General features: G+C 53.5%; 1 protein-coding gene across 1 annotated transcript; it reads left to right on the forward strand.

Moving 5' to 3' along the window:
• The first annotated feature begins 8,455 nt into the window (after positions 1 to 8,455).
• On the forward strand, positions 8,456 to 10,197 carry LOC123842986 (paraneoplastic antigen-like protein 8B). The gene is given in 2 exon segments (XM_045872127.2): positions 8,456 to 9,743; positions 9,746 to 10,197. Coding segments are annotated over 2 exon segments (1,740 nt in total).
• Positions 10,198 to 24,859: the final 14,662 nt, after the last annotated feature.

The raw sequence follows: 24,859 nt of genomic DNA on the forward strand, positions 1-24,859 counted from the left end.
CCCCAAGAACCTATGGCAAGGGACGCCTGGATGGCTCAGTCGGTTGAGCGTCCGACTCTTGATTTTGGCTCAGGTCATGATCTCAGGGTTGTGAGATGGAGCCCCATATAGTCAGGCTCCACACTCAGTGGGGAGTCTGTTTCTCTCCCTCTCCCTCTGCACCCCCCAAATAAATAAATAAATCTTAAAAAAAAAAAAAAAAACGAAAGAAAGGAAAGAAAAAAAGCAAGCAAGCAAGAAAGGAACTACGGCAAGTGGTGGTGCTGGGTCTGAGAAATCAGGAAGACCCTTTCCTTGTCCCTGTTAGTCCTGGCCCAGTCTTGGAGCTGGAAATCCTGCCGGCAATCACAGTGGCTGGAGTGACTGGAGAGGGAGTGAGTGCTCTGACTGGCCAGGCTTGGGTGTGTGAGGACCCCCACCTGGTCAGAGGTAGGGGAGGGGGCTCCCCAAAGAGAAATGGAGGTGAGTAGTGAGATTCACTGTACCTGGATTGGGGTGAGCCCGAAAGGAAGGATGGGACCTCTCCTTGCCTGGGGGGTGTTTTGGGGGAGAATCTCTAGATCCCTGGTTGGGGGAAGAGCATTCACCCATTTAGGTACTCACTGAAGTCACTCCCACCTGGAGAATTCATTCATTCAGTGTCTCTCTACTCTCTAGTATCTGTTCTGGGATCCACCTGTGCAGGTCGCTGGGGATGGTGTTGACTAAGCTAGGCCCTAACTCCTGAAGCTCAGAGCCCTGATTGCATAGGGACATGAGCACTCGCAGAGAAAGGCCTGGATTTTCAGGGGAGAAGAGTGTGGCTGAGTGGGGGCAATGTCAGGGCCAGGCGCATGGGGACTTGTGGATGTGACCAAGGAGCAGAAGGCTTTGTTGGGTCGGGAGAGCTGGGAGCTTCTCTACAGTTTAGGTGCTGTGGGACACTGGGAAAGTTAAACAACATCTCTGAGCCTCACTTTCCTCCTTTATAAGCTACTCGGAGTTGCTTTAGCCCCTAAGGCAGTAGGGCTTTAAGTAATGGTAATTGGCAATAGTCCTCCTCCTCTAATTGTTTTTGTCTGCAGGGGAGGCTGGGGCGCTGCCTGAGGGATTTGTTGGATTAGGGTGCCCTCTGGTGGGCACCGGGAGACAGTTCAGGGAAGAAAGATGGAGCCAAGAGTTTTAGAGATCCTTCCTCCTTCTCTTCTTCTTTTCCTCCCTCCCTTCCATTCTCCGGGCTTTCTTTCCTATCTTCCTTCCACACACACTCCCACAGGATCTGCTCCCGCCTAGCTGGAGGCCCAGAGATGACTGAGACAGCCCAGGCCCTGTCCTCCTGGGGTTCACAGTCCAGTGGGGGTGGGGAGTGGGGGAACCCAGGAATCCCTCCGGAGCAGAGCTCAACGCAGGAGCCACGTGCCCCAGGCTGGAAAGATGCCCGGGGAGGAAGCACCACAGTGTGCTCATGGGCCACGGTGAGGGGCTTGTGCTTTCTCCAGAGGGCAGGGGAGCCATAGAAAGGTTCAGAGAAGGGGAGAAGCAGGGTCAAGTTCATGATGTCTTGTGGAGGATGAATGGCAGATGGATGAATCTCTGAAGGCAGGAGTGGGGCTGGACCCAGGGAGGAGGCTGGGGATGGGGTGGAACACCTGTGGGCTGGAGCGGGAGAGAGGCACCAGGGCCCCACCCCATCCTAGTTTGAGGGAGGAGCCCCCTTATCCCCAGCTTGGTAGTCAGGCTTATGGGGCTCCCCAACACACACCTCCAGACCTGGCCCAGGTCTCCAATGCCCAAGCAGAGCTCCAGCTGGTGGTGGCGCCCCTTTGGGCCAAGGGTCCGTGCTCCCTGCTTCCCTGGGGCGAGTTGCTGTCGGCTCTGGTGGGTCTGAGAGAGAGTCTGGTAGGCCACTTGGGGTGGGCTCTGTCCCTGCATGGGCAGAAAGACCTTCCAGCTCCCACAGGGGGGTGAGAGGTAGCGGCCCCCGGGTCTCTGGATGCATGTCCAGGGGTCTCCGCATAAGGTCAGTGCTTTGGTTTACATGCCCGTAGATGTGGGTGTGGGTCTCTGTGTGTGTGTGTGTGTGTGTGGAGGGGGGGAATAGAGTGCCTCAGTCCAAGTGTGTGTCAATGTCAGTCTCTGTGGGTGTGAGCAGGTGGGTGTGAGCAGATGCGTGTGGTGTGTGTGAGATGTGCAGGTAGTTTTGTGAGTGTGTTGGTCTGTGTGTGTGTCTGTGTGAGTTAGCAGTGTTAGTGTGATTGTGACATGGGCTGGCGGGAGCCTAATGCTTCACCTTGAACTGAACAAACCTCCAAACCTCCAGCCCCTTCCATTCCCAGGCGAGATAGATCCAATGCTCCAACCTGAGACCGCAGTGCCCAGCCTGGGACTCCCTCCCTCAACACTCTGCTCCCTCTTGGGGAAGTACCAGGTCCTACAGGGGCGGGAAGGGAAGAGTGGGGACTCCAGGCACAGTAGACAAAGCTCCCCCTGGCCCCCGTGAGCAAGGAGGGGGTGTCAGCTTCCTTGAGCTGTGGCCCCTGGGTTCCCCACCTCTTCCGTCTTCCTGAGGACGCTAAGAAAACATGATCCTCATTTTTGGTACATAACTGGAGGCCCTAAGAGGTCAGGAACCAGCCCAAGATAACCAGGGGCAGTGAAAGGTTAGGGAAGGAGGGGGTGGGAGGGAGCCTAGGCAGCCCCAATCCAAATACCACTCCATCTACTGCAGCTGTGCCCATCTGTTGTCAACCCCTTCTCCCATTGTCACCCCCACCAGGGGACCAGAAATGTCCCCACCGGTCCCCCTCCTGGGACAGCCAGGCAGACCCTCTCCCCTTTACACCTGCATTCTGTTGTTTGTTCTCTTTGGTGATGTCTAGGGGATTAAAAAAAAACAACAACAACTAACAAAGAGATGTGCAAACTCATTTGTAGTCAGAGAACCATGAGTCACCACTTTGCACTCATGAAAAGAACGAATCTTTGAAGGCTGGATAATGTCCAGTCTGGGGAGAGGGGTTGGGGGCACAGGAATCCTCAAGCGCTAACGGTGGGCACGTGGACGGGGAGTGTCATTGCACAAGGTGACTTGCAGGGCTTGGGAGAGTTAGCAAGACCCAGACCCTACCTCCTCGCAGTCCTGCTTGTGGCACGCATGCCAGGGACTGTCTCATTCAGCACGGAAGGATGGTGTGAGGATGTTGATCATCGCGTCTTTTGCAGCGTGTGGGGGAAGAGATGGAGACAGGTGTGTGCCAGTTACTTTTTCTTTTTTTTTTTTTTAAGATTCATCTATTTATTTGAGAGAGAGCGAGAAACTGAGTGCCCACAAGCTGGGGGAGAAGCAGAGGGAGAGGGAGACAAGCAGACTCCTCACTGAGCAGGGAGCCAAACGGGGGACTGGATCCCAGGACCCTGAGATCAAGACCTGAGCTGAAATCAAGAGTCAGATGCTTAACTGACCAAACCACCCAGGGGCCCCTCTGCAGGTCACTTTCTGCTGTGCACTAAACCATCCCCAACTTAGTGGGATAAAACAACATCTGTTTATGTGCATGGGTTCAATTATAAAAGGTCACAGTGGGAACATCTTCTCTCAGCTCTCCAATGTCTGGGGCCTTAGCCGAGGTGACTCCAACATCAAAGGTCTGGAATCACCCGGAAGCTAGATCTCTCATGTGTCCAGTGCCTTGGTTTGGGGTGACTTGAAGACTAGGGGCCTAGCAGGAGATATCGACTTTTGTGCCCTCATATGGTCTGTCCATGTGAATTTGGCTTTCTCATAGCAGGGCAGCTGAGTTTCAAGCAAAAGCCTTTTATAACTGGCCTGGGAAGACCCAGAGCACTACTCCTGCCACACTTTATCAGTGGGGGCAGTCACGAGCTTCCCCAAGTTCAGATTCAAGGAAAGAGCATGTGGGCCCCACCTCTAGAGGGGGCACAGAACTTGCAGCCATATTTTATTTTATTTTATTTTATTTTATTTTATTTAAGATTTTATGTATTTATTTGAGATAGAGAGAGAGAGGGAGAGCATGAGTATTGGGGAGAGGCAGAGGGAGAGAGAGAAGCAGACTCCCCGCTTAGGAGGGGGCCTGACACAGGGCTCCATCCCAGGACCCCAAAATCATGACCTGAGCTGAAGGCAGACACTTAACTGACTGAGCCACCCAGTTGCCCTGCAGCCTTGTTTTAAAACTGTAATCGGGGTCTCTCCTTAGAGGAGTGGACAATAAAAAGGTAAAATGTGCGCAATGCCCATCTTTCAACCCCACTCAGCAGGTGAGATTACAGACGAAATCTGTAACTGGGATCACTCTGAGACACATTACCACTAAGTGTTAAACAAGTGAGTAACCAAAGGAGGGAACTACTCTAAAACAAGTTATCCAGGGGCGCCTGGGTGGCTCAGGCAATTAAGCATCTGCCTTTGGCTCAGGTCATGATCCCAGGGTCCTGGGATCCAGTCCCGCATCGGGCTCCTTGCTCAGTGGGGAGCCTGCGTCTTTGTCTCCTTCTGCCTGCCGCTCCCCCTGCTTGTGCTCCCCCACTCACTCTCTGTGTCAAATAAATAAATAAGATCTTTAAAATGTATAAATAAAACAAGTTATCCAGATATAGATTTGATGCCCCCAAATAGCAATGAGCGGTTTGCAAGAACACATGAGAATAAAAGGACATGGGAAAAATATAAAGTGAAAAGGGTTGCCCAGGCTAGGGGAAGCATAGGGGAAAGGGCTGAGGATCCAAAGACATTTTAAGGACCCGGAGGCAGGAGGAGTCCACAGCTCCTTGGGTATAAACATCCTGAAAGGCAAGCCAGCCCCCATGATCCAGGCACCAGGGAGTTAAATGTGTTTTTTTGTGGAGGATGCTTTGATATGGTTTCCTTGACAACCAGGCTGGAGAGAGGGGAACAGAAAGACAGCGGAGTGGGGACAAACCCGGCAATGAACTTCACTCTGTGATTCAATTATAACTCACTGGAGAAAAACAGCCCCCCCAGATCATCTTTTTCTTATCTGGGGGGTGTCCAGGGACATTGTGTTGTGTCTCTAACATAGCGATTCTCGAACTCTTTGGTCTCAGGACCCCTTAAATTACTGAAAATGATCAAGGACCGCCCAAAGAGCTTTTGTTTATGTGGGTTCTATCTGTTGCTATTTCCCGTATGAGGAATTTCCACTGAGAAATTAAAAGAATACTTATTTACGAACTCGTTTTAGAGTAGCAGTAGCATATTCATTACAGGTCCATATAAAGAACATATTTTATTGAAATAGCTATATTTTTCCCCAAATTAATTGCTACGTTCTCGCAAATCTCCTTCATGTCTGACTCAACAGAAGATGCTAGATCCTTGCACCTGCTTCTGCGTTCAGTCAGGTGCAATATCGTACCCCATGTAGCCTCTGGACAATTCCACTGAATACTTGTGAGAGAATGAGAGTGAAAAAGGCAAATAATGTGTTAGTACTCTTATGAAAACAGGGTTGATCTCGTGGACCCCCTGAAATGCCTCTGGGAACCCCTAGGGGTTCTTGGACCACACTTTGAGAACCCCTGCCCCAATGATGCTATTACCACTTAAAAAGCAGACTCAAGTTTGTTTCCCCCCCCCCAACATGGGGAGGTTGGAGAAGAATTGTGAATAATATTTGATATGCCCTTCTCTTCCAGCTGTTTCTATGGGAACCGTGAAGGTGGCAGCCAGGGCTAGGCAGGACATTTGGGCTTCCCAGTGACCTGCCTGGCTGGTGCCTGTTGGATCTTCTGCTTGCGGGGCTCAGCATTCAAGGCCTACTCTGGTTCTGTGCCCTGGAGCTTCTGCAATGCTGTAGGGACCTTCAGCTCCTTGGATGCCACAGTCTTTTTTTTTTTTTTTTAAAGATTTTATTTATTTATTTGACAGAGAGAGACACAGCAAGAGAGGGAATACAAGCAGGGGGAGCGGGAGAGGGAGAAGCAGGCTTCCTGCCGAGCAGGGAGCCCGATACGGGGCTCGATCCCAGGACCTGGAATCATGACCTGAGCCGAAGGCAGATGCTTAACGACAGAGCCACCCAGGCGCCCCTTTGCCAGTCTTTTTCCGGAAGTTTCTGAGCCTCTCTAATTCTCTACTTGGCTTCTAGGACCATGTCCCCACCCACTCAGTCCCATTCCCAACCCATCAGGAGAGAAATGAACAGGGACCACCTCTGAGGGACAGAGCAGCCAGAAAGCGGAATGAAGAGGACAGATTGTCACACCTGCCATTCATAACTAAATGTGGATTTAGAGCTAAGAGGAGGGCAAGCCAGATGGAATTATGCAGGAAGTATGGCAGGATGGGGGCCCTAGAATGAAAGTGGACATAGTCATTGGTGATTAAAACCATGTTTAAAAAGACACATTGCAGGGGCGCCTGGGTGGCTCAGTCGGTTGGGTGTCTGCCTTCGGCTCGGGTCATGATCGCAGGGTCCTTCCTTGCTCAGTGGGCAGCCTGCTTCTCGCCCTGCTTGTGCTCTGTCTCTCTCTCTGTCAAATAAATAAAATCTTTTTTAAAAAGTAAAAAAAAAAAAAAAGAAAAATAGAATGTTTACTATCTCATTAATAATTGTTTCATATTGATGACAGATGCAAATGATCATATTGTATGCTTTGGGATACATGAAATCTATTCTTTTAAGACTTTATTTATTTGAGAGAGAGAGAGAAAGGGAGCACAAGCAGGGGGAGGGGCAGAGAGAGGGAGAAGCAGACTCCCCGCAGAGCAGGGAGCCCAGTGCAGGACTCCATCCCAGGACCCTGGAATCATGACCTGAGCTGAAGGCAGATGCATAACCAACTGAGCCACCCAGGCGTCCCATGAAATCTATTCTTAAAATTCATTTCACCTGTTTCTTTTTATTGACTGAGGGTGGCCAGTAGCAAATTCCACACTACACGTGTGGATTGCACGTGGGGCTCGAATTAGATTTCTGCAGGACAACTTTGCTCTAGAGAGATGGGTAACATCCATTTGGGGATCAGGAAGGTAAGAGAAGAGAAAAGCAAGGAAAAGAAGAGCTACAGGGGGATTGGTAGGGGAATGAGTAAGCAGTTTGGTTTGCCCTAGGCCCAGTTGCCATGGTAACATTGCTGTAAACTCTCTTCCGACATAAAAAGGAAAGGAAGGAGCAAAAAGCCAAAGTGTTTTGATTCCTTATTTATTTTAAAAATATGCTTATATAAGGGTGAGTTCTCCATAAATAATTTCCATAGCCACCTTATATGGAGCATCAACTCTGGGCCAATGAATGTCTCTTCCAAGCGTTTTCCTGGATCATCTGCTTTAATCCCCATCAGGGTCCTATGAGGTAGGGTTCATGGTTATTGTCATTTCACTGAGGAGCAAACCCTGGCCTGGAGCAGCTCAGGAATCTACTCGGAGTTTTGGGGGGGGCAGGAAGGGTAGAAATAGCATAGAAACCTGGCAGCTGGACTGCAGAGACTGATATACATAGAGTGGGTGGACAAAGGATGTAAAGCAAATGTGTGTTTAGAGTAGCTATGATATTCACATGTCCCAGCCAGGAGGAAACGCTTTCTTGCAGAACTGGACTTCACGTCTGGTCTCACTGACGATCATACACGAATACAAGCCATACACAAAACCAAGATTAGTTGCACTGCCATTTTGAATACTGGAATAAGGCGCAAGAATGAAGCCTGGTCTCCGGGAGCTGGGCCTGTGTACCCCGAATGATACATACACCTCACAGGTGAGGCCTGTGGACCCATACTGAAGCCTGACTGACCCTGAAATTCGGAACAAGGCTTCTCCCCAGAGAGTGAGTCCCTGGACCACACTGTGGGAGGCCGGGGCCCCCGGATTTACGCCTTCTATCCTGACCTCCACTTGTACCCTGGGGAGGGGGTTACAACCGGCTAAAGCCTGTAATCTCCCGAAGCACCCCCCCCCCGCCCCCGCCCAACAACCGAGCGAGGTCTGGTCTCCCCGGCTGATGTCTCCTGGTCCCCTGTGAATTTGGCTTTTGTGGGCTCATCAATGAAGGTGGCACTGCCCATCCCCACGTCCTCCTTTCCTCCGGCCCTTTAAGAGCGGCTCCTTGGACCCCAGCGGCACAGACCCCAGCTCCAGCAGCAGTGTTACCACGGCGACCGGGCCTAGCTGGGGGAGGGGCGATCCCAGGCGCGCAGGCGTAGGACCCAGCAGCCGGGTCGCCGCGCAACAACTCAGATTGGAGCGGAGGGTGAGCGCCCAGACATGGCCAGAGCCCGACTCCCCTCCCCGCTGCTGCTCCAGATGACAGCGGTGGCGCCCTCCCCTGCACCTGAACATGGGCGGCGTCACCGAGGCCATTCTCAGGGACAAAGGTCAGAGCAGCCGGGCTGGCGACATCCCGGAAAGTGACACGTAAGCCCCCTGCGGATTCGCCAACAGCCCGGGAGAGGGGGCATGAGCACCAGGCTGCTGCGTCAGGCTAGAGGCACCATGGCCGTGAGCCTTTTGCGGGACTGGTGCCGGGGGCTGGATGTGGACATGCACCGGGCCCTGCTGGTCACCGGCATCCCGGAGGGCCTGGAGCGGGCGGCCATCGAAGCCGTCTTGCAGCCGGCCTTCCTGCCCCTGGGCACGTTCAGGCTGTGGAACGCCAGGGCCGCGAGGGACCAAAAGGCCAAGGCCGCCCTGGTGGAGTTTGTGCAGGACATAAATCACGCGTCCGTCCCCAGGGAGATCCCGGGCAAGGACGGGGTCTGGAGGGTTGTGTGTCAGGACCCCGCGGAGGACCCAGGAGTCCTGAGGCAGATGAGACGCCTGGTGCTGGATGAGAGGCCCTGGCAGGCCGCGGGGCCCGGGGCCGCCGGGGACACGCTCCTCTCTCGGGCCTGGGAGCCCCGGGCCCAGGGCTCAGAGCCCGCGGCCAGGAGGGCTGGCCCACCTCCCAGGCGGGGCCGCCGGGCTCGCAGAAACAGAGCCAGAGGCAACAGGTGGGCCCCGAAGGGCCAGAAGAGCCAGAAGAGCGAGCGAGGGGGGCGGCGGCCCACGTGGGCCCGGCGGGAGTCGGGCGCCTCTTCCGAGGGCAGCCTGGGCATCGTGCTCGAGGAGCTGGACCCCGACGACTTGAGTGCCGACGAGGCGCAGAGCGCGCCGTCCGCCACGCTGCACCAGGCCGCCCAGGAGCTCAGCAAGAAGGAGTGGGCCCTGCGGAGCGACGCGGACGCAGGCCAGGGGCCCCGCGAGTTCTTGGCCCTGGTGACGGTGACCGACAGAGCCAAGCGGGAGCCGACGGAGAACGGGGCGCCGGGGCCCGAGGCCGTCAGCCTCGACGGCGGCGGCGAAGGCCGGAGCCGCCGCGGCCCCGACTTAGTGGCCCTGCTTGCCGTGCGAGACGCGGGCGACGAGGAGCCGGCGCACGGCGACGCTCCCGAGAGCGAGTCGCAGCCGAACGGGGAGGCGGGAGACGAGGCGCTGGACAACCCCGACTTTGTGGCCATTGTGGCCTATACGGACCCGTCGGACGCCTGGGCCCGCGACGAGCTGCTGAAGATCGCTTCGGTGATGGAGTCCCTGGGCTGGAGCGCCAGGAGAGACGGGACGGATGCCCTCCGCGAGGTCCTGGGCGTCCTGTCCCAGGACACCGGGGGAGCCCGCGGGAAGGTGGAGGAGGCGGGCCGCCAGCTGGACGCCCTGGTGCTGCGGAAGGCCGCGGGCGGCGGGAGCCTGCGGGAGTGCATCTGCGCCCTGGCCGCGCCCGACCCCCCGGCCCCCGGCAAGAGGGCGCGCGTGGCCCCCTGGCGGGCTGGGGCGCCGGCGAGGGGGGCCTCCTGGAGCTCGTGGCGCTGCTGGCGGCCCGGGAGGGCGCGGCGGCGGCGGCCGAGGCGGCGGAGAGCGAGGAGTCGCAGGCCGAGCCCCGGGCGTCCGGCAAGGCGCGGGCCAAGCGGGCCCGCACGGCCTCCGGGGCGCTGGGCGAGGTGGGCGAGGCGGGCGCGGCCCCCGCCCCGTCGGGCTCCCGCAGACGCCGAGGGGGAGGCGGCGGCGGCGGGCGGGCGGTCAGTCTCGAGACGCCGGCCGAGGACCGGGCCGCGGCGCACGGGAAAAAGAAGGGGCGCGCGGGCGCGGGGGCCCACGTCCAGGCCGGCGAGGCCAGGGCTCCGCCGCCCCCCGGCTCCGAGTCGGCGGGCGGGAGGAAGGCTCGTCGCGGCGGGAGGCAGCCCCCCAGGGGCGGGCGCTAGGGGACCCCGGAGCCGCGCGGCCGCCCCCGGGGCGCTGCCCCCGCCCCCCTGCGGCCGAGGCGGCCTCCCCGCTTCTCCGCGCCCACCCCCGCTCTGCTGCGCCGCGGGCCTCCCGCCGCCCGCCTGCCTGCCCGGCCCCTCGCAGTCCCTCCTTGGCAGGCGGCGGGAGCGATCCCCAGGGAAGAAGGAGAGAGGTGCGGGCTCCCCGGACGCAGCAGCCCCAGGTGATGGGACGGTGTCTCGGGGCCCACCCAGGGCGCTGGGCTTTGCGCGGCGCGGGTTAGCACCGGGGTGAGCGTGGCGGCGGCCGTGGGGCAGTGGGGAGGCCCGCCGGGCCAGAGAGTTCTTTCGGGCTCTCTGCGAGGCCCCCGTCGTTCCAGACGCCTGCTTTTGGCCTGCGTCCCTGGCCCCCCGCCCCGGTCTCATGGGGCCTGGGCTCTGGGATGGAGCCTGGGCCACCCAGCTGGGCCGTGCGTGTCTGCGTGTAGCTGAGGCCTGAAGGCTGATCCTCCCTGCTTGGGGGAGGAGATGATATCAGAAAGAGGGGCAGCCGAAGGGCAGAGGGGGCAGCTCCTCGGGGAGGGGAGAGGTCCTCTGACAGAGGAGGGAGGAGAGGTGGGGAAGGGCGGGGGCAGCGGAGGAGGAGGAGGAGGAGGAAGGGAAAGGGCACCAGGCCTGCCCCCCTGGGGTGCAGCTGAGACAAGTGAGCCAGCCCCTCAAGGCCAAGGCCGGCCACCTGCTACTGTCCACAGGCTGAATCTCACTCAGGCTGCCCAGTGATTGCCAAAAATCTGAATTATTTGCCACCATTTTCAATCCCATAAACTCCAGATTTCTGGCTTCCCTCATTGGCAGTGCAGGACAGCGCACCTCCCACAGGCCCGTGGTCCCCTCCCCACCCCCCGCCCCCTCGTCCCAACAGCTGTCCCCCCTGTCCCGTGGGCTGACCAGCCCCTCAGCACTGGTCTTGCAGCCCCTGGCATAAGAGGATGCGGGCCCCCGGGTTCACCCTCTGCGTGAATTAGACCTCGGAGGGGACCCTGAGGGGGCACCTGAGGGGCAGGGGCTGGTCCAGCCAGGGTAGGAGCTGCCCAGGGAATGGCGTTGAGAGGAAGGAAGTGTGCCCAGGAGGGAGCTGCTGCCCAACCCCGGGCTCCCCCAGGAGCGTGGCTCAGCGCTGTGGGGGTCAGCACCTGCTGTCCCAAGTGTGGCTGCTTCCGTGGGGTGTCAGTGTCCGCGTGGTGAAGCGCACACCAGCCCTTGCTGCCCACCTCACTGTGTCCCCTCCGTAGCGCTCTGCCCCGGATGCCAAGTCCTCTTGCCCTGGGGCTGTGTGTGCCTGAGCCAGAGTCCCTGTCCCCAGGGGGTGCCAGGAGGGCCCTCCCTCCATGTCTCCAGGAAGGCGCAGGGGCCTGGGGGCGCCCTCACAGCCCGACTGGACTGTGTGAGCCCCGCCTGGGGACCCCCAGGTGCAGGAGCAGACTCAGGATGTGCTTCAGCTGTTCTAGAAGCTGCCTCCCTCAGAACCACAGGGACCTCCATGGGACAGTTCCTCAGATCACCACGGAGCAGGCTAGGGTAGGCCTGGGGCTGGGGCTGGGGAGGAAGCCCCCTCCTCCCTGTTGGGGGGGGGGATGGCCCTGGGCTGAGTGGCCTCTGTGGCCTCCTGGGGTGGGGAGAGCCCCAGAGCAGGCGTAGGCTCCTTTCCTTGTGCACTGGTTGCCTGGGACCCTTCAGTAAAGTGAGTTGAACATTCTGGCCTGGGTCTCTGTGCTCTGGACCATGGGGCAGGGGATGCCCCACCTCCCATAACTGAAGTCCAGCTGGAACACCTGGGACTGTCCTGTCAATGATATGCACCCCCTTTTCCTCCCTTCATCAGTGCCTGTCCCCCCCACCCTGCTCCCTGCCCCAGCATCACCTCCCCCAGGACAAGCCTTGTCCCCACCAGGTTTCTCAGGCCCGGAGCAGGAATGTGTTTGTAATTTGGAGCCTAAGAAGCCCCACAAGCAAGGCTGAGGATCCACTTGGATCCCCAATCCTTGGTCTGTGCCCTAGTGGAGATTTCAGCCAGCTGTCCTCTGATGCCGGGGTCCTGGCCATCCATCCCGGTTCTAAACATTTTTATGTCACATCTGCCTCCAGCTGTCTTCTCCAGAAGAAGGAGAGTTAGTAGAAAGCATTAGTCCCCTTCCCCACAATAACTGGTGGAGGAAGCCAGTAGGAAAGGGGTTTCCCTAGTCCAGGCTATCCACGCTGACATAACCTATTAATTGAGAGGTCTGAGATTGGGTGGGTGCAGAGTGGAGAGACATGCAACATTTTATTTATTTATTTTTTTTTAAGATTTTATTTGTCAGAAAGAGAGAGAGCGTGTGCTCACAAGCAGGGGGAGCAGAAGAGGGAGAGGAAGAAGCAGGCTCCCCACTGAGCAAGGATTCCCCACACAGGGCTCGATCCCAGGACCTCGGGATCACGACCTGAGCTGAAGGCAGACGCAGACGTTTAACCAACTGAGCCACCCAGGCATCCCCGAGACATGCAACATTTTAGTTTTACTTCAGTCTGTGCCTATATGGACCACCTAGAATCTTCCTTTCCCATCCTGCAATGATACCTTGGGCCCAGCCCAATCACATTTGGTGAGAGAAAAGTCCATTCAATCCTTTTTAAAATTCCCTCCTCCTTCTCTCTCCTTCTCCAGCTCTGGCCCCAGGACGTGCGGTGGGGGGCAGGGGCACATCCTCATGTCCTCCTCAGCCCCCTCTTTTGGGGTCTGGTTCCCCGCCCTATTGGACTGCAAGAGAGATCTTGCAGGGAAAGACGTGTCTCTGATCTGTCTGGTCAACATCATAATCGTGGGTTGGCTTTGTGGCTTTTTCAGCCACCACTGACTCCAATTTGGAGTCCAGTTGCCGATGTTCTCATGAAGCACAGGTGTGGATTCTTTGGGCATGATTAGAGATGAAGGGAAAATAGTAAAACAAGCCAACAGAATGAGGATGACAGGTCATCTGTCCCCCTGGGAGGACAATCAACTTAACTCTGCTCCCAAGGTACAAAATTAACAGAGCATATTCCCCGGAACTAAGATGGGGCACCCTATAGAATTTGTATTGGACCCTATTGCTAGGTTAGAAATTACCCCCAAACCTAGCAGCTTAAAACAAGAAACGGTTACTATCTCCCAGTTTCTGAGGGTCGGGAATCTGGGAGCAGCTTAGCTGGTGCTTCTGGCTCGGGGTCTCTCCTGAGATCAGGATGTTGGCTGGGGCTGCTAACATCCGAAGGCTTGTATGGGGCCGGAGGACGTGCTTCCCAGATGGTTCATTCCCGGGGCTGTTGTCTGGAGGCCTCAGGGCCTCACCACATCGGCCTCTCCACAGGACTGCTGGAGGGTCCTCACAACATGGCAGCCAGCTTCCCCCCAAAGTGAGCGATTGCAGTGGGAGAGCAAGGAGGCCACAAAGCCTTATACAACCTGGTCTCAGGAGCCACACACTGCCATTTCTGCCACTTTCTATTTGTTAGAAGTGAGCCTCTATGGCCAAACCTCACTCGAAGGGAGGAGAATTAAGCTCCACCTCTGGAAGGGAAGATCATCAAAGAGTGTGTGGGCACATTATAAAAACACCACAGAGGGACGCCTGGGTGGCTCAGTCAGTTAAGCGTCTGACTCTTGATCTTAGCTCAAGTCTTTATCTCAGGGTCATGAGTTCAAGCCCCGTGTTGCACTCCATGCTGGACGTGGAGCCTACTTGACAAACAAAGCACCACAGAGATCTTTTTCATTCCTGGCTCATTTTCTGCCTAACTCATAAAAATTAAAGCCACACATGCATCAGGGGAGAAATTGCTCCCTCAGATGTTCCTGAAAGAGCGATGGGCTAGCTGATTTTTCTCCATTCTCCATCCTAGCCCATGCTCATGCATAAGGATTGGGCTTAGGGCTAAGAGGTAAAAGGTGTGTAATGGGCTCATGGGCAAATTCCTCCTTCTCGGGGCACCTGGGTGGCTCAGTCGTTAAGCGTCTGCCTTCGGCTCAGGTCATGATCCCAGGGTCCTGGGATCGAGCCCTGCGTCGGGCTCCCTGCTCAGCGGGAAGCCTGCTCTCCCTCTCCCACTCCCCCTGCTTGTGTTCCTGCTGTTGCTATCTCTGTCAAATAAATAAATAAAATCTTTAAAAAAAAAAAATTCCTCCTTCTCTGAATAGCACCTTCTGCCTATGTAGGAATCTACAGTTTCTGCCCTGTCTAGATCTAGGAAACAATGAGACAGGTAGTGAAATTACAGCAGAGAAGTATTACCAGGCAAAGGAAGCCCAGTGCACCATTAAGATTTTCTGGGACAAGTCACAGAATTTTCGGCTAATAGTGGCTCAAACGTAGCAAGAAAGCCAAGCATTGGAAGTTGCTGGGGTTGATTTAGCAGCTCAACAATGTCAGTTCCAGAGTCTGCAACTTTCCCTGGTCTCTCCTCATTGTCACAAGATGGCTGCAGCCACTCCAGACATCATACTCACACACCACATTCAAAGACAGGAAGCAGGGGAAAGCAGAAAGCAGGAAATTTCTTTGTGTTAAGGGTGGGAACACCTTCTCCCAGAATTCGTCAGCAGACCTCCTTTCATATCTCTTTGGCCTGTACTGAGGCACATGCGTAACCCTGACCAGGATGGGGCTGATTAAGGTCAAGGAAGCTCTGTCTTACCCTTGAACAAAATCTAGGTTCTGTTAGGGAGGAATAGGGGTGGGGAATAGCTTTGTGGGCAGGCACTAAACAGAATTTCATACGTGTCTGGTTATCTATAGTTGCACGACAAACTGCCCCAGAACTTAGTGCTTAAATCAATATTTGTTGGGGCGCCTGGGTGGCTCAGCCAGTTGGGCGTCTGCCTTCAGCTCAGGTCATGATCTCAGCATCCTGGGATCGAGCCCTGCACCCGGCTCCCCACTCAGCAGGGAGTCTGCTTCTCCCTCTCCCTCTCTCTCTCTCAAATAGATAAATAAAATCTTTAAATTTTTTTTAAAAATCAACACTTGTTTTGCATACAAATGTAATCGGGGCAGGACTCAACAGCAGCACTCATCTCTTCTCCATGTGGGGGTGCCTCTACTGAGAGCCAAGGATCCTTTTCTAAGACCCACATGGCTGGCAAGATGGGGATAGCCCGACCTCACGGGACCTCATATAATGGAGCTACTAGGATCTCCATATTATTGAGGCACTGAGAAGTTTGGAGGACCCCCCAACCTCACACAATGGGCGTGTGTCAGAGCCAGGCTTTGAACCTATCTCCTGGATTCCCAAGACTTCCTCATCAAGGAAGCTCAGTAATCCCCAGCCCTGGGGATGTACCTGCCCCCTCCGGAACACATTACAATGAACCTGAGTGAGCGTGTGGTTACCTAGGAAACAGCTCTGAATCTGTTCCAGTTTATAGAATTGAGTGGCATCCGTCGCTGACTTGTATACAGAGTTAGCAACAAGTTACTTGCCACCTGCTGGAGATGGTGGGGTGTGGGGCAGCCTGGGTTTCCCAACTCCCTGCGGGCTTTGAAGGCCCTGACCACAGGAGTCGACGCTGGACAATCACCCTGACATCTCAGTGGCTCTCGGCAACACAGGTTGATTTTTCACACCTATTATTACACGTCTTTTTTATTCTAGAAGCCAAAGGGGCAGCTCCCATTGGAATATGTTCTTCTGGTGGTTTGCGGGACAAGGGCCAGAACTTGAGGTGGTTCTTGTCGCTTCTACTCCGACGAGGCACTCAGCACATTGCCCTCGCACGACTGACCGTGGGCCAAGGCAAGTCACAAACTGCCTTGATGTTTTGGGGTGGCTGCGCCTACTTCCCCCACAGGAGATACCAGCAGCAGCGACTTGGCCACACTCAGGAATGCGTATCCTCCTTAGAAAGGCAGGGAACGCAAAGGTAGAATAATCTAACCCACCATCGCCTCACAGCAAAGGCAAAACCACTTTCCTCGTGGCTTTCTAGGTCTTGTCTCCCCCACTAGACTATGTTTGCACCAAGGTTTGGGATCAGACAGTCCTCGAATGAGGACATTATCTCAACCACCTCTTTAAACACCCTCTCTCCAAATACAGTCACATCCGGAGGTCCTGGGGGTTAGGACTTCAACGTATGAATTTGCAGGGAGATGCAATTCAGCCCATAACAATGGGAAACTCTGAACTGGACACAGTGCAAACACAGGGTTTCCCCTGGCAGGTGGGGGGAAGGTTCTGGTTAGGTTTCAGGAATGTAGGGTCCATATAAACAGTGACCAGTGTCCGATGTGTTCACAGTGTGGACCACCCCCACCCCCCGTGCCTAGAACTGTGCCTAGCACAGAGGGAAAAATACATGTTAGCTGAATGAATACATGAATGAATGGGAAGCTCGCCTACAAGAAGCCACTTTGACCCCACTGGTTTCTGCACTGATCCCTTCTGGAATGTTAGCTCTTTATCCTGAGGCCATAGTGACTATGAATCTTGTTTCAAATGTTTGTGATGAGAAATTGTATTTAATCATTGCACATTTTTTTTTAAGATTTTATTTCTTAAGTAATCTCTGCACCCAACCTGGGACTCGAACTCACAATCCCGAGATCCAGAGTCCTGTGCTCTACCGGTTGAGCTAACCAGGCGCCCCGATCGTTGCACATTTTTAATAGGAAGCAGAAGTTATTGCTGAAGCTGGAAATATTTTTTTAAAGATTTTATTTATTTATTTGACAGAGAAAGACAGCGAGAGAGGGAACAGAAGCAGTGGGAGTCGGAGAGGGAGAAGCTGGCTTCCCACTGAGCAGGAAGCCTGATGCGGGGCTCTATCCCAGAACCCTGGGATCATGACCTGAGCCAAAGGCAGACGCTTAATGACTGAGCCACCCAGGCGCCCCTGAAACTGGTAATATTTAACAAATAAAGCATTACTAATCCTATCAGAATTAACTCACCTTATCCAGAAGTGGGAAGAATCTTCTAGAGTGAGAAACAAATCTGTGTGCTTTTACTCCTTTCATACATTTTTGTGAATAGAAGTAAACTAAGGTTATAGCAGCTTCGTTTTTAGACAGAAGGCAGAGCCAGGCATTTAGTGAGTTCTGCAGAAAGCGTAGCTGCTATTGTTCACGAGATTATTCTCTGCATGATGATCAGAGGGATCTCTCCAGTGCACAAGGACACCTGCATTCGCCAGAGATGGGAAAAGGACTCCCCAGCGTAGGTGTTTCCTTCTCAAACTGAGTCACGTCCAGGGAGGCTTGTAGAGTCCCACAGACAAGTCTTCATTGCCATATCGTGTTCTTAAATTTTTAATTCACAACATTTGGGAATCAAGAGATGCCTCACACTAAGCTGGCATTTCTACTGAGCTGAGTCCCTTGGGGGGTGGGGGGGGCCACAAAGCCTCTACTTACCAGAGTCCCTGTCTGGCCCACTTCTCCCCCTCACGTCCACTGCCTGGTCTCTGTGGATACTTGAGTTTGGGAGCCCTGCTCTAGTGTCATTTGGAAAGCAGCATGGGTCAGCCAGGGATGTTTTGGCTACAAGTTACAGAAAACCAAACTGACAGCAGGTATAAAAGATAAGGATCTTTCTTAGCTTCTTAATTAAAATTTTGGAGGAAAGAGGCTTCTGGGTTTAATTAGCAGGTCAAGTACGTTATCGAGAATCCAGAATCTGTCTATTCCTCCACTTGTTGCCCTTTGCCTTCCAGTTTGTTGCCTCATGGTCACAATATGGCTGCCAAGCCCCAGGCATCACCTTCTCACATAATGGGTAAAAAGTGGGTAGGTGGGGTGGTAACAGTCCTCTCCTCTCTTGCTTCTCCTCTCTTATCTAGTAGCAGACATATTTCCCAAAAGCGGCCAGCACACTCAGTGGTCAGAACTGAGCCACTGCCTACCTTTGGCTGCAGGGGAGTCCGGGAAAGAGGGGAGCGGGCTTTCTTCACCTCTTTTGTGTGAGGTAGTAAATGGGAGAGGAGTTGGAAGTGACAGATCAGCCAATCAACATTACCAGTGACTGAGGTATTTTTGCCTACTGCAAAAATAATTTTTAAACACTGAGAGAGAGAGAGAGAGAGATGGAGATACCCCTTCTCTCCTACAGCTGCAGTGGGAGGGATAGATACTATTTTGCATCATAAAATCCATTTAGAGAATCAGCTTCTGGGAGGAGGGAGAGGAGGGGGAAAAAAAAGAACCAGCTTCAAGAATGTGAGGGATTGAGGGGCACCTGGGTGGCTCAGTCGTTGAGCGTCTGCCTTCAGCTCAGGTCGTGATCCCAGGGTCCTGGGATCGAGCCCCGCATCGGGCTCCCTGCTCGGCGGGAAGCCTGCTTCTCCCTCCCCCACTCCCCCTGCTTGTGTTCCCTCTCTCGCTGTCTCTCTGTCAAGCAAATAAATAAAATCTTAAAAAAAAAAAAGAATGTGAGGGATTGAGACCATTCCCAAAACATCCGTCTTGTTCTCTGTGCAGACAATAGGATCCCTTACCAACCTCCTCCATTCCCTGTTCATTTAAGCCTGTCCTTGGGAAGAATCTGAACAAGAGTCTGGGAGATTCTCTCAGAAATTGTTGCAATATTTGAAGAAAAATGACCTCCCCAAGAAGCCTACATTTCTGATTGGCTGTCTTCCTTGCCTATTTGTTGCCATGGTGATAATGAGGGCAAATAGACTCTTTTTTTAAAGAATAAATAATGCTAGGTCTTCTCTATCAAATCGGGCAATGATCAATTCTCTTCCCGAACATGTTGAAATAAAAGCCCGAGGCTCTTCTAGATTTGTTTGGGTTTTTTTAAGATTTTATTTTTATTTTATTTTTAAAGATTTTATTTATTTGACAGAGAAAGACACAGCGAGAGAGGGAACACAAGCAAGGGGAGTGGGAGAGGGAGAAGCAGGCTTCCCTCGGAGCAGGGAGCCCATGCAGGGCTCGATCCCAGAACCCTGGGATCATGACCTGAGCCAAAGGCAGATGCTTAACGACTGAGCCACCCAGGCGACCCTAAGATTTTATCTATTCACTTTTGAGAAAGAGAGAGAGAGAGAGCCCAAGCAGGGGGAGGGTCAGAAGGAGAAGCATGCTCCCCGCTGAGTCAGATGAGGGGCTCAATCCCAGGACCCCGAGCCGAAGGCAGACGCTTGACCGACTGAGCCACCACCCAGGCGCCCCTAGATGTGTTTTTTAACAAAGAAATTGAAAGTCTTTCAACTAGGGTAACAAAAGCACTTAGCACAACGTGGAGTTCGCGCTCCTGCTGATGGCAATTATTAATATTACGTCCAGCTCGCCATCTGGCGGTCAATGGGAGAACAACAGGACTGCGTCTGCGGTCGTCACCCAGTTTGCTGTGTGGACGGTTACCGCGCAGCCCTAGCAAATTAATACCACAGGTTTTGTTCCTGGTGCTCTTAGACCGAGCCAGAACACCTGACTACTTTGACCAACAAGATATGACAGAAGTGACAGGACCTAGCTTTTAAGAGAACAAACAGCTTCCATCTTAGTCTCTTAAAGCCGTAAGAGCATCCTGCTATGAGAAGGCCCCGTGGAATCGAAGCTCCGCCCCCTGAGTAAAGAAGTCATCTGGAAAATGGAGGATCCTCTAGCCCAAGCCGCCTCAGCTCATGGCACACAGAGCGGAGAGGACCCCCAGACCAACCCTTTCCAAATTCCTCACCCACAAAATCATGAACGAGCTTAGGAAGAGAAATCATTACCGTGCTCGTTTTACAGAGGAGGAGACTGAGGTCCAGAGAGGACCACACAACTGGGAAGTGCTGGAACCAGGGTTATGAACCGGGGACTGCCTGGCCTCAAAGCCTCTGCTCTTTCCCACTACTTTTAGGAAGAGAGACAGGCTTTGGACCAGCAGGAGTCTGACTGAAGGCAGAAGGGGCCTTCTGGGCCCTGTAGGGGCTGCCCCTCCTCTGATTGATTAGAGTAGTCTTAGAGAGAGAGTTTCTACAGAACAGAGTTTCTCCCACTCACGCCGATTTGTCCATGCCAAGGGAGTTCATGTAGGAGAGAGAAAGCTGAAGACCTGGCATCATTTCGGCCTTGCAGTTCTAAGGGCCACTTGAAGACAGGTGACATTAGGTAAGAGGGTGTCACTCTCTGAATGGTCCTTAAGGATCCAAAAGCTGGCTTTGCCTTCTTCTTCTTTTTTTTTTTTTCTTAAGATTTTATTTGAGAGAGAGAAAGCATGAGCAGGGAGGAGGGGCAGAGAGAGAGGGAGAAGCCGACTCCCCACTGAGCAAGGAGCCTGATGCGGGGCTCCATCCCAGGACCCTGAGATCATGACCTGAGCCCCCAGCAGATGGTTAACCATCTTAGCCACCCAGTCACCCCCAGAATGGGGGATTTTGAGCACCCAGCATAAGCATGCCCTTGCTGGGCTGTGTCCCAGGACAAGGAGGTGACATTACTGACCCATCCCTGCCCTCACAGATGTCACAGTCCATGTGAGGGGGAGGGGGACACTAAACAAGTATATTGGTTATCTACTCTTGCATAACAAATTACCCCATAGCTTAGAGGTTGCCTACCAAGAAGACAAGTTAAGGCCATCATCAATGTGACCAGGGCTCCATCTGGTGGGAAGGGATGGCAAACAACAGGGTCTGTGACAAGATGGGAAGTTTTACTGGTAACAATTTTGACTCCCGTGGTTGTATTGCCAGAAAAAAACACACAAGATGACCAGTTAAATTTGAATTTCAAACAACAACAACAACAAAAAAATTTTTTAGTATAAGTATGTCCCATGCAACGTTTGGGATATACTTATACTAAAAACAAAACAAAACAAAACAAAAACTCCTTGAACATCCAGGGAAGGGCATCCAGGAGGCCTCTGGCAACCTAAGCCTGGAGCTCAGAGAGAGGGCTGTGTGGTACACAGAATCCTGATCCCCAAGAAATACCCACATCCTAATCCCTGGAACCCACAAATGTTATGCTCAATGGCAAAAAAAGAATGTGTGGCTATGTTTAAATTAAGGTTAGTGGAGATGGAGAGATTATTCGAGATAATCTGGGTGGGTGGGCCCATTTTCCACACGATGGAGGCAGAGAGCATAGTTAGGCAGCCAGAAGCCAGGGACTGCCAAGGCCACCACCGGAAGCCGGAAGAGGCAAGGAACAACCCTGCCTACACTTCAACTTTGAACTTCTAACCTCCAGAACCACAAGACGCTACATTTCTGTTGTCTCAAGCCACCTGGTTTGTGACACTTTGTGCCAGGAGCCCTCGCAAACCAATCCGATAAGGAAAGAGGGGTGCGGGGTGGGGAGTAATGAAGGGAGCAGAGGTTGGAGAGGAGAGGAAGATGCTTTGCAAGTGGGGAGGCCACTGGCCGAGGAGGAAGGCAGGCGCCTCTGGAAGCTGGAAAAGGTTAACAGGTGCGTTCTCCCCTGGGGCTTCCCGAAGCAACATAGCCCTGCCAACAGCTAAAATGAGCTCCCCGAGACCCGTGTCTGATGGCTATGTTCCAGAACTGTAAGATCATTCCTACGTGTTGGTTTAAGCTGCCCGGTTTGCGGTGATGTGTCTCAGCAGCCTCAGGAAATGAGCACAGCAGGCTGAGGACAAAGGGGCAGGCGGGGAGGGGAGGTATGAGAGAGTGGAGAAGCATAGGGGTGAGTGTCATGGGGCTGACGGGTAAAGCAGCATTAGGGCCTGGCCCTGGGGCAGCCACGTGCCATGCACAGACCACGGAAGACAAGGCACGAGACACGAAGGACAAAAGCCAGGGGCTGACACCTGTCACTCGTTAGGCTACGCGGAGCTCCCACTTCACAGGGAAGGTCCCAGTGTCACCTCTGTGCTGACGGCTTCCTGTGTGGCTCTCCTGCCCAGCCCTGCCACCAGGGCCCCAAGTTCCGTTCGGCTTCAGTTACACTTACATGGAACCCATAGGTGGCAGTTTCCAAAGGTATAACCAAGAGAGGTGAATAGAGAGACTGGGGACACAGTGTCTCCCAGTGCCTTGTGATGCATGTGCCAGTTCAACTGTGAAAATGGAAAATCCACAAGAGCGAGCCTTTGTCTGCTTTGCTCACCTCTGGGTTCCCAGAGCCTAGAACCGTGGGTCTCAAAAGTTGGCGGGTACGCCAAGAGACATTTGACAATGAGAGTGTTCTGGTTGTCATGGCTGGGGTCAAGGGCAGGGCTATGTCATCTAGTGGGGGGAAGCCAGGGATGATGCTTCGCGTCCACACACACACTAAAGAATAATCCCGCCGTATGGTAGGCAGACCAACAGCCCCCACAGATGTCCAAGTCCTCGTCCCCAGAACCTATGAATGTGTTAGGTGACATGGCAGAGGGGGGACTGAGGTTGCAGATGAAATGACGTCCTGTTGAATCAACTGACCTTAAGATACAGGGGTTGTCCTGGATCCCCTGAGTGTGACCAATATAATCTCAGTGGAAAGAGGGAGAACCAGACGGGCAGCATGGGAAGGGCTAGGCCCACTCCTGTTGCTTTGAGGATGCAGGAAGGGACCACGGGCCAAGGAAAGCAAGTGGGCTTCTAGAAACTGGAAAAGACAAGGAGACACATAACAGATTCTCCACTAGAGCCCCCCCAAAAGGAATACAGCTTTGCCAACACCTTGATCTTAGCTCATGAAGGCCCATTTTGGACTTCTAACCTTTAAAACTGGAAGGGAATTGGGGCACCAGGGTGGCTCAGTTGGTTTAGAGTCTGCCTTTAGCTCAGGTTATGTTCTCGGGGTCCTGGGATGGAGCCCCTCAACTGGCTCTCTGCTCAGTGGGGAGTCTGCTTCTCCCTCTCCCTCTGCCCCTCACCCTGCTTATGCTACCTTTCTCACACTCTCTCAAAGTCTTTTAAGAAAGAAAGAAAGAAAGAAAGAAAGAGAAAAGAAAGAAAGAAGACAGACACAAAAGACCACATAACACATTATTCCTCTTACATGATATATCCAGACTAGGCAAATCCATAGAGACAAAGTAAATTAGTGCTTGCCAAGGGCTGGGGAGGTGGGATGGGTACAGGGGTTTTGGCTGGGAGTGAAGAGAATGTTCTAGAACGAGATAGCGGTGAAGGCTGTCCAACAGTGTCCTGAATGACGCTGACCTGTAATCTTTAAAATGGTTAAAATGGTACATTTCGTGTCCTGTGTACCTCCCCACTATAAAACAAGGAAACACTAGTAATTAGCAGTCGCTCCCCACTCATCCCCAGGGTCCTCCCGCAGTCCCGGCCAACCACTAATCTACTTCCTGTCTTAACAGCAGCTTCATTTTTAACCACAGGGCAGAGCCTGGCCCTTGGTAAGTTTCTACCTAAGCTGGGGCTTCTGTTCTTGCCACAGTTATCATTTGTATTCTAACCAAAGGCACCCCCCGTTCCGGGGAGCTTGCAGCACCCACGGTGGCTGGAGATGGAAGGAACCCTTCCCAGCGTGGGAAACTGGCTTCTCAAATCCAGTCGAATCTGGGATTTTCTGGTTCCCTGCCTTTTCCAGTTAGAGGAAACCCCAGTGCAGCCCCTTCTGGAGGCTTCCCCTTCCAATGAAGAGCCACGTGCTGCAGCCTCATGTGCCAGAGATGGCTCATAGATGAGTGTTCTTTGCCCATACAGTGTTTTATTTTATTTTATTTTTTAATTTCAAGATTGGGAGATGTCCCTAAAATGGGAAGACCTGTAACCTCCCCGTTGCTGCAAGTACTCAGCTGGGGCAGCGGTAAACGGGACATGGTTTCATCTTTCGCAAAATTGTTTCAGCAGCTCCTGGCCTCTGGAAATCACTCCCTCTTTTTATCCACCCCCCGCCCCACATCCTTTTCTCGCTCTTGCTCTGCCAGCCTTTCCAACACCATTGTGATAAATCCCCTGCATTAAATTCCCACTGTTTGAAATACCTAGAGCAGCTCCTCTTCAGACACCGTGGCTCCACAGAGCTCGACTTCCATGTGAGGAACTCTGTTCTGGGCAGAGCCCAGCTAGAAAGGGAGCAAGAGGAAGGGTGATTGTTCTGACTTCCACAACCGAGGAAGAATTCTAGGAACACAGAACATTTTTTTCAACCCTGCCCACTCAGGCTGATCTGGAACATGACCTTGTTCAGGGGTGCATAAGGGATGGTGGTAGAGTTGCTGCTGAGCCTGTGGACGGAAGAAGGGGACCCTGTGTCTTAGTCTGCTCAGGCTTCATTAACAAAATACCACAGGCTGGGGGGCTGAGATAACAGACATTTATTTTCTCACTGTTCTGGAGGCTGGGAAGTCCAAGATCAAGGCGCTAACAGATTCGGTTCCTGGTGAGGTCCCTCTTCCTGGTTTGTAGATGGCCGCCTTCTCACAGTGTGCTCATATAGCAGAGAGAGAGAGAGAAAAAAAACCCTGGTGTCTCTCTTCTTATAAGGACACCAATCCCATCTGGGGGTCCCTGCTCTCAGGACCGCATCTAAACCGAATTACCTCCCAAGGCCCCACCTCCAAATACCATCACGTTGGGAGTTAGGGCTTCAACATATGAATTTGGGCGGGGTGGGAGGTGGGGCACAAACCTTCAATCCGTAACACTTAATCAGGTAGAAAGTGATAGTAATGATCATTCTTTACTTTTTGGTGTGCCATTTTCTATGGGCCAGACAGCTGATGTATCCTGAGT

Source organism: Mirounga angustirostris, unplaced genomic scaffold (genome assembly GCF_029215605.1).
Source record: "Mirounga angustirostris isolate CCGP_5_RB_7025 unplaced genomic scaffold, mMirAng1.0.hap1 SCAF_16, whole genome shotgun sequence".
Taxonomy (NCBI): domain Eukaryota; kingdom Metazoa; phylum Chordata; class Mammalia; order Carnivora; family Phocidae; genus Mirounga; species Mirounga angustirostris.